The sequence below is a fragment of the Pterocles gutturalis genome, unplaced genomic scaffold (assembly GCF_000699245.1).
Source record: "Pterocles gutturalis isolate BGI_N339 unplaced genomic scaffold, ASM69924v1 scaffold40351, whole genome shotgun sequence".
Lineage (NCBI taxonomy): Eukaryota > Metazoa > Chordata > Aves > Pterocliformes > Pteroclidae > Pterocles > Pterocles gutturalis.
In genome coordinates this window covers 22,605-35,644 of record NW_010104385.1, presented here as the reverse complement: position 1 = coordinate 35,644, position 13,040 = coordinate 22,605, and the positions used below count along the sequence as shown (strand labels likewise).

The 13,040-nt window shown below is 36.3% G+C and overlaps 1 protein-coding gene across 1 annotated transcript; it reads left to right on the top strand.

Moving 5' to 3' along the window:
* Positions 1–379: 379 nt before the first annotated feature.
* Positions 380–11,280, top strand: LOC104471638 (protein transport protein Sec23A; the record flags this gene model as incomplete). Its single annotated transcript, XM_010087036.1, has 8 exons — positions 380–486; positions 1,492–1,645; positions 2,098–2,175; positions 3,248–3,409; positions 4,801–4,887; positions 6,345–6,500; positions 7,116–7,181; positions 10,762–11,280. Coding segments are annotated over 8 exons (900 nt in total), but the record flags the coding sequence as incomplete, so codon positions are not given.
* Positions 11,281–13,040: the final 1,760 nt, after the last annotated feature.

Here is a 13,040-nt window from a genome sequence, read left to right as displayed (position 1 = left end):
TTCTATGATTCTATGATTCTATGTTCAAATACAATCTAACAAAATCAGCAATTGTAACGCAGCCCCTTTGAAAGTATTGTCTCTGTAAAGTTGTGTGGAAGGAACATGCGTTTGTTGCTTTAAGGATATCTGGTAGAGGCAGAAACTGCTCCTAACATCCCTTAACAGTCTCCAAGTTTATTAACCATGTTTAGTAAGGTACTTAACATAGTAAAAGCACCAGACATACATATTTATATAAGTCCCAGGCATATATATAACTTGAGCTCCCTATTGCTAAGAATTTTATAATTTTCTAGTAATTTGTTTATACATTTTCAAATTATACTGTAAGATCTTGTTATTCACCTCTATTTATTTTTTTCCCTCCTATATTTAGCACAATGCTCCCATTCCTCAAGGAGGACGTGGTGCAATCCAGTTTGTGACTCAGTACCAGCATTCCAGTGGACAGAGACGTATCAGAGTGACCACAGTTGCCAGGAAGTATGTTTTGCTTGTGATGAATCATTTTCAATAAAGCAGGATATGTATTTGTCTTTTAATCTTTAGATTTTGTAACCAATCTGTTATTCTAGGATATGCAGTGCCACAGGTGGTGTAGGCATGATCATACTTTTGAGACAGTTGCCTCTCTTGTTCTGTTGGCTGTTTCTTCTCTGAGAGGTTGCAGTGGCTGTATAATGATGTTATGTGCTCTGAAGTAACCCAAATGATTTTCGATGAAGAGGAAGCTTTGAGTGAAATTCTATGGCCTAAACTGAGGAGATGGTTGGACTTAGGGAATAGCAAAGATCACTTTGACTTGAGAGTGCTAGCTACAGTTTGGGGGGGGGGTGTGTAAATACCTGTTCTTCCATGCATAACCTTTACCTGCAGCTTACTTAATTCAATTAATTTAAGAATTTTAGAAAGTGGTGTTTAATATTTCGCAGGCATTTTTCTGTGTCCAGTGACAGTTCCTTTAAGCTGAAGGAGACTATTAACTGGTTAATTTGATGGAAGATTCAGTTTATCAAAAAAAGCATTGCCCTTACTGTTGATATGAGTATCTTTTTAACTTGCATTAGTTATATTAGTAAAATCTTCTTGTCAACTGACAAAAGAAGAGATTAATAGTTCACCTTGTAAATTGAAAAGAACAGGCAAGGTGCACAAGAAAACTTCTGCTGTGGAATATGTGATTAGATTCATGGGCACTGTTTTCTCTAACTTACCTTTCATGGTTAGTATTTGTTTTTATATAATAACTGTTTTATGAATGGCATTATATTTTATTCACTGGTTGGGTGGCATCTATACATAAGGGAACTTTCTAATTAAAAAATCGTTAACGGAGAGGCTGCTCATTTACACCCAGTAGATTTTTGAAGCTCCAGCATGAGTTTGTTAAACTAACACTGCTTTCTTTGCCTTAATTTGAAGGGGTATTTTGAAGTTGGACATCTTTCCTTTCACTGTAATGCAAATACTTGTATTTTTCTTTTGCAGCTGGGCAGATGCACAGACACAGATTCAAAACATTGCTGCATCTTTTGACCAGGAAGCTGCTGCGATACTCATGGCTAGATTGGCAGTGTATAGGGCAGAGACAGAAGAGGGGCCTGATGTACTGAGGTGGCTGGACAGACAACTTATACGACTGGTAAAAAGGACTATATTGAAAGAGATCGGTTTCTTATCTCCAGACATATCATTATTAAATGACTCGTGTTGAGTCATTGTTTCTCTAAAAATAAAACAAAACAAAAAATTAACTGAATGCTTCATTTCCACAAGTGGGTATGCAGAATTAACTAAGATTTTCTATTTTAAATGGAAAAAAGAGCAGGTAAGTTTTTAGTTCACTTATTAATGTTTCTTCGGTCCTCAGCAGTTGGTAACTGCCAGCAACTGAGAAATTCTAGCATGAGATTAGCAGAAATTAAAGCTTTCTCTACTTTCTGCTGCCTATAATGATATTGTAGATTAAATATTTTTAGAAAAAAAGAAGTCAAAGTATCTAGAAAACCATACGGATTTTTTTTGTTTTCAAAAGTAATGGTATGACCAAGCAAGTATGTTTCTTATTTTAGATAACTTTTTCTTTTATTCCAGTGTCAGAAATTTGGAGAATATCACAAGGATGATCCAAGCTCTTTCAGATTTTCAGAAACGTTTTCACTTTACCCACAGGTGAGTATAAGGAAGCTGTGTCTATAAGGAATAGAGAGAGAATGCTTAGTGAGGGAAGAGGCACTGTAGCACAGAGTAAAATAAGGCATTACACTCGGTACCAGAATTAAAAGACCTCCTGCCCCAGCTACTGGCTGGCATGTGACATTAGGCAAATCACTTCTGTTTTCTGTGCTGCTGTGTCCTCTTTTGCCCTTGGTCCTTACAGCTAAACTTCCTCTAACTTTGTGTGGTTTTTGCTTCTTTTGTAACAGAATCCTCATCTTACCTGAGTTTGTAATTCAGATAATGACACTTTTTTGTAAGGGCTGTTTTAATGAAGAAATTCAGAAAATATGAGAAAAGATACGGTTTTGCTTTGTGATTTCTTTCCTGTATGATTTATATGATGCTGACCTGAAAAGAAACACTTCACTGGTGAAGTGAACTTGAGCTTTACTATATTAAATTTTGAAGTTTCCTTGCTAGTAATCCATTCTGATAAGTTTCTCAATTCTGATAGCTCCTCATATGTTGCTTTTGGACTCTTCATAGGCTTCCATGATATTTCTGTTCGAGTTATCTACCAGTCTGTCTCAAGGTGTTAAGTGTTGTGGAGAAGTTGATTCAGCATGTGGAGAGATTGACTCAGCAATGAAACGATTTGCTTTTTCCATTTTACAGAATTCAACTTTGCTGTGGTTAACGTTCTTTTTTCTGTTCATGTGCTATAACTTAACCTTGTCCGTGCAAGCACAGCACCTTCCCTCGCAGGAACAGTAGAACCGGTAAAGGAAGGGTTTGGCAATATTCAGTCACACTATTTATCAGTTAGTACTGGAGAAGAAATACTAAACTTTTATCTTAATTCAAAGCTGCTTTGGAGGTTTATCCATTCTTATCTCTCTGTCTTACTCTCATGAGAGTATATAAAAACTGGCAAAGGTGCATGTACAAGTTAGAAATGTCAGAGGACTTGGAATTCAGTTTTGTTGTGCTGTTGCTCTCATGTAGTTTGTGGAAAACATTTCTCTCTTTTTACAGCTCTCAATTTTATCTGTGAAAGTTCAAACAAGTGGTTTTTGTTTTGCAGTTTATGTTTCACTTGAGAAGATCTCCTTTCTTACAAGTTTTTAATAACAGTCCAGATGAGAGCTCATACTATCGTCACCATTTTATGCGTCAGGATCTAACCCAGTCACTTATCATGGTTCAGCCGATTCTTTATGCCTACTCTTTCAATGGACCTCCAGAGGTATCATTCTGTATAACTTAATAGTAGGTTAAAAGGTGCTGTTTTGAGAGAGATGATTGTTGTCCTCACTGTTACATGTTATAAAATATGTTGTTTTAAAATTTATTGCATGAGAAAGAATATTCATTTAATACAGAACATACTATGAACAAAACATATCTCAGAATTCTGATGTAGCAATCTTGAGAACAAAAGTCAGTTTGTCAAGAGATGATGTTTTAACTAAGGAATGGTAATCTTTTTTGTTAGTTTTTGGGAGCTATAGGAGTTTTGCTCTTGTTTTTATGGTGCCAGAATGTAGACATCAACAAAAATGGTTTTATTTCAAAATGTACTTTTTCTATAGAGTTTGAAGGAAATGTTGTAGGGTTTTGTTTTTTTTTTTTTTTTTTTGAAATCTATAAAATTCCTTGTATCTTAGTGCCCTTGTCCAAAGCTTCTGATTTTGATGTGGTTGCCATTATGTGTAGATTGGTACAGAACCTTCCAGCGGACCTTATTATGTCACATTCTGTATAAACTTAAAATAAAAAGCTGATCTTCCAAAAAGCTTGTGAAAGAAGTGTAAGATAGGAGACAACAAAAGGAGTCTGATAGATAAGAGAGAGGAAGGAAATTGTAAGACAGTGGAAATAAACATAGTAGGCAGGGATCTTGGCAGGCTGGGATTATAACTTTTGTTAGGATTTTTTTTTTTAAGATTATGTTATGGGGATTAAAAAGACTTTTAAAAGTGGAGTTTAAAGTGAAAAGGTGGTTTGTGAAGAGTTACTCACAGGTGTAAGATCATTCTCCCATGTATAAATAGCAATTAGTCACGCGGGTAATGCAGAGGAGAAGGATGGTCAAGTGGGAGCTGACACCTCAGTGTAGAATGAGTAATCTTTTTTTTTGATTCTTGGAATAGTTAATATTGGTACCCCTAATAAATCATGAGTATTTACTATATACCATATTGGTGGATATATATGCACAGTAATAATAGCTTCAAGGACAAGACTAAAAAAACCCAAACAACCCCCAAATCTTATGTAACTACTGAATCTTTGTATGTTGAAATATCATTCAAGTTCATGGCATTGTATAGGTAAATACAGAGGTACTTGAAAGACTAGAAAAGTGCGTAATAATGAATGAGGTTTCAGCTCTTGAATACAATTTTTATTACTTTCATGAAGTTATATATTCACAGTCAGGGTGGATAACTTTAGGATGAGATTGTGTGCATTGCAGATATATAACAGGAAAACAATCAAATATGGATCTTCAGTAGGTGATTGAAAAAGTTCCTAAGATTCAGTGACTGGTTCAAAAAGCTGGTAATGCCATTTGATTGCTCAATTCTGCATCAGTTGGTAATTTAATTTTTTTTTTCTATTTTTAAACCTTAGCCTGTTCTTCTGGATAGCAGCAGCATTTTACCAGATCGTATTCTCCTTATGGACACCTTTTTCCAGATCCTTATTTATCATGGAGAGGTAAGATTTCTCCTTTCTTACATAAATTTCTTTTTCTATAGGAGTGAAAGTCAAGCCGCAGTTTTAAAGCACTCCAGTGCTTGACCTCTCCTCTGCGTGGCTGATACTCTTACTCCTAATTCATGTTTGCATTTTGGTAACCTAACATGCCTATACACAGATACCTGATATTAGTTGGTATTTCAGTGCTGTTTGTTACGACGACTTTAAGATGACTTAGCTTCAATATGCAGATTATTTGTTTTAGAATATTTTTCTGACTTTTGAGAGTGTTATTCCCCACACCCTGCTCTGCTTTTCACTCACTAATTTTTGACCTCTGAATTAGTTCTTCAGGGATGGGGAGTCAGAACACCAAGTTTTATAGTCACCCTCCATCTGCACTGTCCTGGAGGAATGAAACTGCTGCTGGGAGTTGAGTAGATAAGACATTGGCTAACAATATAAGTATAAATGCTTGTGACTTGCTAGTGATCTGCTGCCCTGAAGGAATTGAACTGCTGTTTTTAACTGTTTTGCAACTGTAAATGGTTCCCAGCTGAGAGTTTGAGAAATATTGTTCCAGATCATGTCCTCATAGTGCAGCTGTTTTCACTGTTTGAAATAATTACCAAACTTTTAACACTTCTTAGGTAGGAAAAAAAAAATTCTCTGTATTTTTTTAAGATGCTGTCAGGAAGCAGAAGGGGTGTGCTGCTCCCTGAGGGAAGGGGAATGGGGAGCTGAGCATGGTGGCATGCAGACAGAGGCCTCACCATTGAGGACCTAGCCCCACACTGCCTGAGCAAGGCAAGCGGAACAGGTTACAGACAGTAGCCGTGTTCAGCCACCAGTCCAGACCATCACACAGGTTGATAGGGGTGAGGCAGATCCCATTTCAAGCCGGGTAGTCAAGTCCCCAGGTGGGGTCCAGATGAGTGGGGTATGTGGCCGGGTACAGGCACAGCCGCAGTGGAGCTCAGGCAGGAGCAAGGAATGAGAGTCTCAGTTTAAAATGGCTGCCAAGCAAAGGAGGGGGAACCCCTACTGAAAGTTCGTCCAGCTCTTTCCTAACAAGAGCCTGCATCAGTGAGCTGACCTTGAGCAGCCACTTCACTCCTACAGCGTGGGGAGGGCTATGCTACAGGCCCTGAGAAATAAATCAGTGTAAATGTTTATGCATATTAGAGAACTGTAAAGTGTCCTTGACCTCATGAACTAAATGTTTAGCATACAAAGGATGACAAAAAAGGAAATAACAGAAGGATGACAAATTGTTAGAGTTAAAATAAAATAATCTAGTGGCATGTTACTTGCACATCTTGGCTTCTAAAAATCAACTTGCATGCTGTAGGGCAGAAAGGGGTGAGTGATAGAAAAGAGTCAAGCCAGTGGCACATTCTTCTCTGAAAAGCCCTGTGTATCCTCTAAGAGATTGGTGAATCAGTTCTAAATATCTTTCTTTCCCCTGTCCCCAGACCATAGCTCAGTGGCGTAAATCAGGTTACCAAGATATGCCAGAATATGAAAACTTTCATCACTTGCTACAAGCTCCAGTAGATGATGCCCAAGAAATTCTCCATTCCAGATTTCCAATGCCCAGATACATTGATACAGAGCACGGAGGAAGCCAGGTATGGAAAATAGATACTATATAATCTAGGAAGTGATGTGTTAGTAATGTAATGAGATTTTTTTGGTAGTAAACATGCATTTCTGTGCTAAAATATATGTAAATTGCAAGTGAAAGATTTGAATTTTAAAGCTTTTACAGAGCCAGATATCTAACAGTGGCTTTTTGCCTGATGTGTGAATCTTGTTATTTATTACTGTTTTTACCATACTGATTTGGACTCTCATCAGTGTGTGGTGTGTAAGACAAAAAAGATATTACTTGTCAGGATCTCTGGAACAATGCCAGAAGTATTCTTTGTGGTTTTTTTTTTTTTTTAATTATTAATTAATATTTTATTGAAATTCACACTTGCTTTGCTAGTGCTTAGAAAAAGACACAAGCTTACTTTCTGGTGCATTGAAAACTCGTTAGCAGTTCTGAAATATAGGTATAGAATCCAGGCAGTGGCTTTATTTATAGAGGTGCTACTTGCTCTTCTGAATAGCTATCTGTGCATATTTTTATCTCCAAATAATAGAATTGGTATGTTTCATACATGTGTAATTTTTTCTGAGTACAAGAAGCTTCTATTTGAGAAGATTAATTTTTTTGCCTGTGTTTTGGTTTTTTAAAGGCTCGTTTCCTGCTTTCGAAAGTAAATCCCTCACAGACTCATAACAATATGTATGCATGGGGACAGGTAAGTATGAATCTGCTGATGAAGCTTGCATGCATGATTTTACATTCTTTTTCCCTGTTTCGGAAATCTAGTGACACATTGTGTATACATAAGTAGCAATACCACGTTTTGAAACTAAAAGAGAAATGCAGTTTTAGCCTGATGCCACTAAAAGTGCAAAAGTTAAGAAAAACGGATTTAATTTCTTTAGACAAAAATGATCCTGGTTTGCTGTTTTAAGTTTCTGTTAGGCTACTTCCATGTCTAGCCGTCTTTCTTAGATACCTTCAAATTCCTTAGAATGAGAGCACTTACCACACATAAAGACTAAGGGACCTTTCTGCAATAGGGGAAATAAATTTTAAAGTTAGTTACAAGCAACAACTGAAAAGTACACCAGTACCAGTGTACTGATATTTTCCAGAATTTTTGTGGCCCAGGTGGCCAGGAATCAGTTTTTCAAATCTTGTATTTAGGAAGGAAGTCATGTAGGACTTCAAAAGTTAAACTTTCTGGAGCAGCTTGTATTCTTGAACATTGCATCCTAGTTACATATTCTGCTTCCACATTCAGCTTTTATAATGGGAAGAGAAACACTGCTGTGGGTGAACACTGGTGCATTCATTCTCACAGAGACGTAACAGCATCAGACTGTTGAAGCTATGTATTAATTGTACTCTTATAGAACTTTGCTAAAGGGCATACACTGTTCAAGTCATGAGTGAGAGAGCTCTGTAGCAATTTTACGGCAGTGATTTTTGTCAGGTAAGTTTTATCAGGGTACGTTTTCATAGGTATGTACTGGTTCTAATGAAACTTCTGTCATGGAAGAGCATTGAGATCCAGAGTGAAAATACTTTAAAGCTTTATACTGAGTCAGGGACAGCACAATTTGAACCCAGCTTTCTTGACTCCAAAGTTGGTAACCTAACCAGTAATCTGTTAAGTGTCTCTTTTCATCGTGTTTCTTCCACACCACACACACAAATCCTGTAGTTTGAAAGGTCTTGTTTTTATCTAAACATTACCTGGAAATTTTTGAAGTTTTGACATTTCCAACAATACAAGACATCTGTTTCCTGCTCATTTAATTAGTAAGCAGATGAACCACTACTCCAAATGTAAATGCAAATACAAAACAATTCTTGAACTGATCTATAGGAAAAGTGTTCATGCTGGACAAGTGAGATTCTCTTGATGCATCTTAGAAAAGACAGCTTTCCCTTTTAATGTTGAAAATCATTCAGTTCTAGGGTATCATAAGAAGTGGCATGTTAATCTCCCCAGTGGCATCGCAGCGTGTGTGCTCAACATAATATCCTCCTGTGTTTGCAGGTTTTTTTGTGAATACAGTTGAACCAATTACAAATTATGAAATGAGAAATACAACTGTTGGGAAAAAATTTAAACTAAATTGATTTTGCTCTTATTTTTCTCATGAGTTTCCTGGATTGTTTAATGTAATTTTATTTTGTGCGTAACTGAAAGTCTATGAAAAAATGTGTTAGTCCACATTGACCTGAAGAGGGCACTCACACACCACTGAAACTGTTTTAGGAGGTGATGAATTGACTAGTTTGGTTTTTATGTAAGTAAACATTTTTTTAAACTTTAGCAGGTAGGTGCCTTATATAGTATAGAAAACATTTTCAGAAGATAATGGTAAAACTTTTCATACAGCTCTGTTATGTTGGTTAGTCTTTGAAGATGCAGTTGAAATTTTCAGATTATATTGGATATGACATTTATGTGAGAATGCCTTTATTTTCAGCTCTTTTTTAAAAATCATCTTTGTCATGGTAACTGTGGGGAATTTGCATTTGAAATGAAAGAAGAGGTCAATAGCACAAATATTATTAAATGCCTGGCTACCTGTCACCAAATCACTGTTAATTAAATTTAAATTCTCATTGTATGCCTTAGATCAAAATTTTGAATGAACAGAAAACAAAATTTAGGTGGTCTGTGAAAAATCAAAGCTAATTATTATGTACTTTTCAGACTTTGTACATTGTGACCTTGCTCATTTTCAATTTATTCTCCAGCAAATAAAATACTCTGCTGCCTTACCTACTAGAATGAAGGGGTCCCAGACTTCAGAGTAAAATTAATGCTGTTGGTGGTAGTAGTGGTGACAGCAGCTGCCTGCGTGCATGTGTTGGATGAGGTGTTCAGCTTCAGCTGTAGAGTCTGTGCATTGGTTTTAGTTACCCTGCATTGCCACTAGCAGTCATTGTGAGGGATCTCTTTCTTAGGGGTCTATCAGCTCCTTTGGTGGTTTATTTACTAGAGTATGATGTACTGTCCTTCCATGTGTAAGACACAAGGTGGCAAATCATATCCTGACCAGGGATTAATTTACTTGTGATTCCCTTGTGGCTTCTTAAATAAGAGAGCTCAGGCTTAGCATTTGGCAGGCTTGGGAACAGAAAATCCTTAATTCTCATCTTGCCACCATCAGCTGATAGATAACGTAGTGGGAGATAATTTAGTGGGCCTTCCCTGACAGTGGCTCTGTATTGTGTCAAGTGTGTTGTAGTGATCCAAGAACTCTCACTGTTTCTGGATTTGTCCCTTGATCATTAACCAAGAAGTGTTTTTGGTCAGTTATCAAAAAGGGGCACCAGTTCTAAGCATCCTCAGTAAGACTTTCATGTCTGTGTTTTGGAAGAGTTCAGGCAGCTCTGATTTCATTTGGATGGGTGCTTAGTACCTTTTGAAAGGGTTGAATTCTTGAGATTTGTCGAAATTCTTCCTGCATCCTACATCTACCTAGGTTGGTTTCAAAGGACTTAAGAAAGTTACATAGTAACATTTGCAGAATTACCAACTGCTGTTTTCTTTAGACTGTAAATTTGTTCAAAAATAGTGGTTAAAAGATGACCATTTTGAACTTTTTTGATTTCTGAAAATTACTTCTGAGGTTAAAAAGTAAATTGCAAAAGTCCACCCAAATTTTTTTTTTTTCAAATCTTTTGTGATCTGATTTTACAGTGGCATGACCTTCAGATGTTGTTTTTAGTGTTTCTGTGAGGTGGCATAGAGCTGTAGGAGAGAATTGGCCCAGTTTTCCTTGAGGAAGATAGTTGACCTTCACTTGGTGTCAAATCAGACTCTTAATGGATTTGTTTCTTCCTTTCACCATTTTGATACGTCTGAGCTTCACTGACAGATACTGATTTGTTAGTTGTGTGACTTGTTTCTGTTTCTCTCACCTGTGCCTGCCTCACTGAGGTAGGAATGAAACAGGAACTGTGGCATGTAAGTTTTATTTACTTCTAAAAATTTGTAAGTTTGTATTTGGCAACTGTCAAAAATCGGGAGTTTTGTATGGTTGATGCAAATATCTTGCTGTGCTGCAGCTCATTGCCATGTGCATTAGTATGGAAGAGAGTGTAGTTGCGGCTTGTGCCTGAATTTATGTAAACATATGAAAATTTATGTAAATGTACAGGCTGCTGGTTTTTGTTAGAGAATTTCAGCAATGATATGCTTCTAAGGTCTTTCTAAATTTATAAAGTGTTTATTGAATGGAATGTATTGTGCCTTAAAATGCTTCTTCTTCACAATGAGTATAATCAATTCTTATTTCCTTTTATAGGAGTCTGGAGCACCGATTCTTACTGATGATGTCAGCTTGCAAGTATTTATGGATCATCTGAAGAAGCTTGCTGTCTCTAGTGCCGCCTGAGATTCTGCAGTGCATTAAAGGCACAGATTAACTGTAGCCATATTTCAGCTTTTTCTCCTTTACCCTTTTCCACATCTCTCTTGACAGATGCTCTGATATGCACAAGCTGCCTGACTAGATCTAAAGCAGTGTTGTTTTCAAAGAAAAGCTTTTGTTATCAGCAAATGTTTTAATGTGAACTGCAGTTTGTAAAAATGACAGGTAGGAGATTAAATTAAGTTATAATTAGAGGAAAAAGAACAGTCATTTTGATTACTGTGATACTATAATTACTTTGAGATCATTTATAATGTCTTTGAGATGTGATTTCAGTTTCCTTTAGAAATGGTTGAGGTTGATTCTGCTCTGCACTATGAAGACACATTGAACAATAAAGGAAATCTTTGTTGATATCGGGCTTTCCAGACTGCCGTATGCCTACTTTTGCTTACTCGGTTTGAGCACGAAGTGAACAAAGAAGCAACAAAAAAGCATATAAAATAGTATTAACTCGGTCTTTTGACTTAGGCTGCAGAACTTTTCTTTCTTGCAGAGATATTGTTGTTCATGTGTTGTTTGTTTTAGGAGTAATTTCATTTCAAGTATTTCTTCCCACTTACCTTACTTGATTCTTTGGGAACAGTTTTTCTTTATTTCTACATAAAGAATTGGAACTGAAAAAGTGAAAAATCTGTTATTGCACAGAATTTAAATCCACAGGTTGTATTTTTTGACAAAAGTATCTATTATCAAACACAGATGAATATGCTCAAAAGTTAGCACTTTTAGCTTGAACTAAGAAGAAATCCTACACTACCAAAATGAACTGACTAAGGGTTCAGCCTTGATTTTTGTCTTGGCGAGTACACTTTTAGAAAAAATACATTTACCTTTTTTATTATTGCCTTATAATGTTTTTACATTAATGCATGGCACTGCACATCTGCTCTTTGTTTCTGCATCCTTTTGGTTATGAATTCAACACGCTATTTCTTGTTGAAACAGTATTATATAGAATACGATGTAATTAATTTTGATATTTAGTTCATACTTGATTTTTTTGGGGTGGAGAAATTAGTAGGCTTTCCCATTTACTTGCTGAAGTTTACACATAAAACAGATGTTTACATGGGTAATATGACATTTTGACAAGTAAAGGTGTGAAATGTGGTAGTGGGCAATAAAAAATTGTGCCAAGTCTAAAGGAAGAGAGAGAGTTTTGACATACGAAATTCAATCATATACTGGTGTGATAAGCTTGAGGTTTTTTTTCTGTTTTCTGTAAATTCTCAAAAACTTTATTAAATCAATTGCTCTCCGTTTCTTTGATCTAAATGAGATGAGCTCCTTTTGCCTCAATACAAATAAAATACATGTTTTTCTCTCAGTTTTTATATTTTTTGTGCTGGTTTCTGTTGGTGCTTGAAATGAAATGTGGAAATAAAGGTAGTAACGATAAAATTTAGAATAACTTAATCACTTTTATTCATGTAATGATTGGTATCAAACTTGTTTAACTTCCAGAAATACTGAACTCTTCACACTAGTGGCAGTTCAGGAGATTAAAATGCAGTAGCCCTCTTGATTTTGTTTTGTTTTAGCTAATAAACAGCTTAATTTTTTTTTTCTCATAAAACTAAATATGTCCAGTTTATTTGGTAGTTAAATACCATTTGACTAATAAATCAGTTCGTCACCAAGTCATAATGGTTAGGTGTTTTTGTGCTTTCCTTCCTGCCCTTTAACCACCTTTCACCTTGTAATAGGTTATTTTATCCAATCTCTTGTCAGCATTAGCTTCTTTTGTAACTTCAGGTATTTAACATTGTCAAAGACTTTTCAAAAATTCTCTTTATTATATCCTCTACTGGACAGAGATCAGACTCGTCAGTCTGTAACTTGCAGGATTCCCTCAACAGCTCTTTTTGTGGATGAGAGTGACATGGGCAGCAGTCTGCCAGTCATCTGGCACAGTGACTGTAATGATAGTGACAGAAGTTCCCTGGCACCTCTGCACTTCGATGTCTCACTTCCTTTCAGAACCTCCCGGATGATGGCCATTCAGTCCTGGGTAACTTGTTAACATCTAATTGATCTAATACCTCTTGCACATTTACATAGGTCAGATGAGCTACACCAGGGGAAATAAGTTGTTTATTATGAATGAGGATTAATCAACATTTAAAATCCAAGCAATAATGTTGTATGGT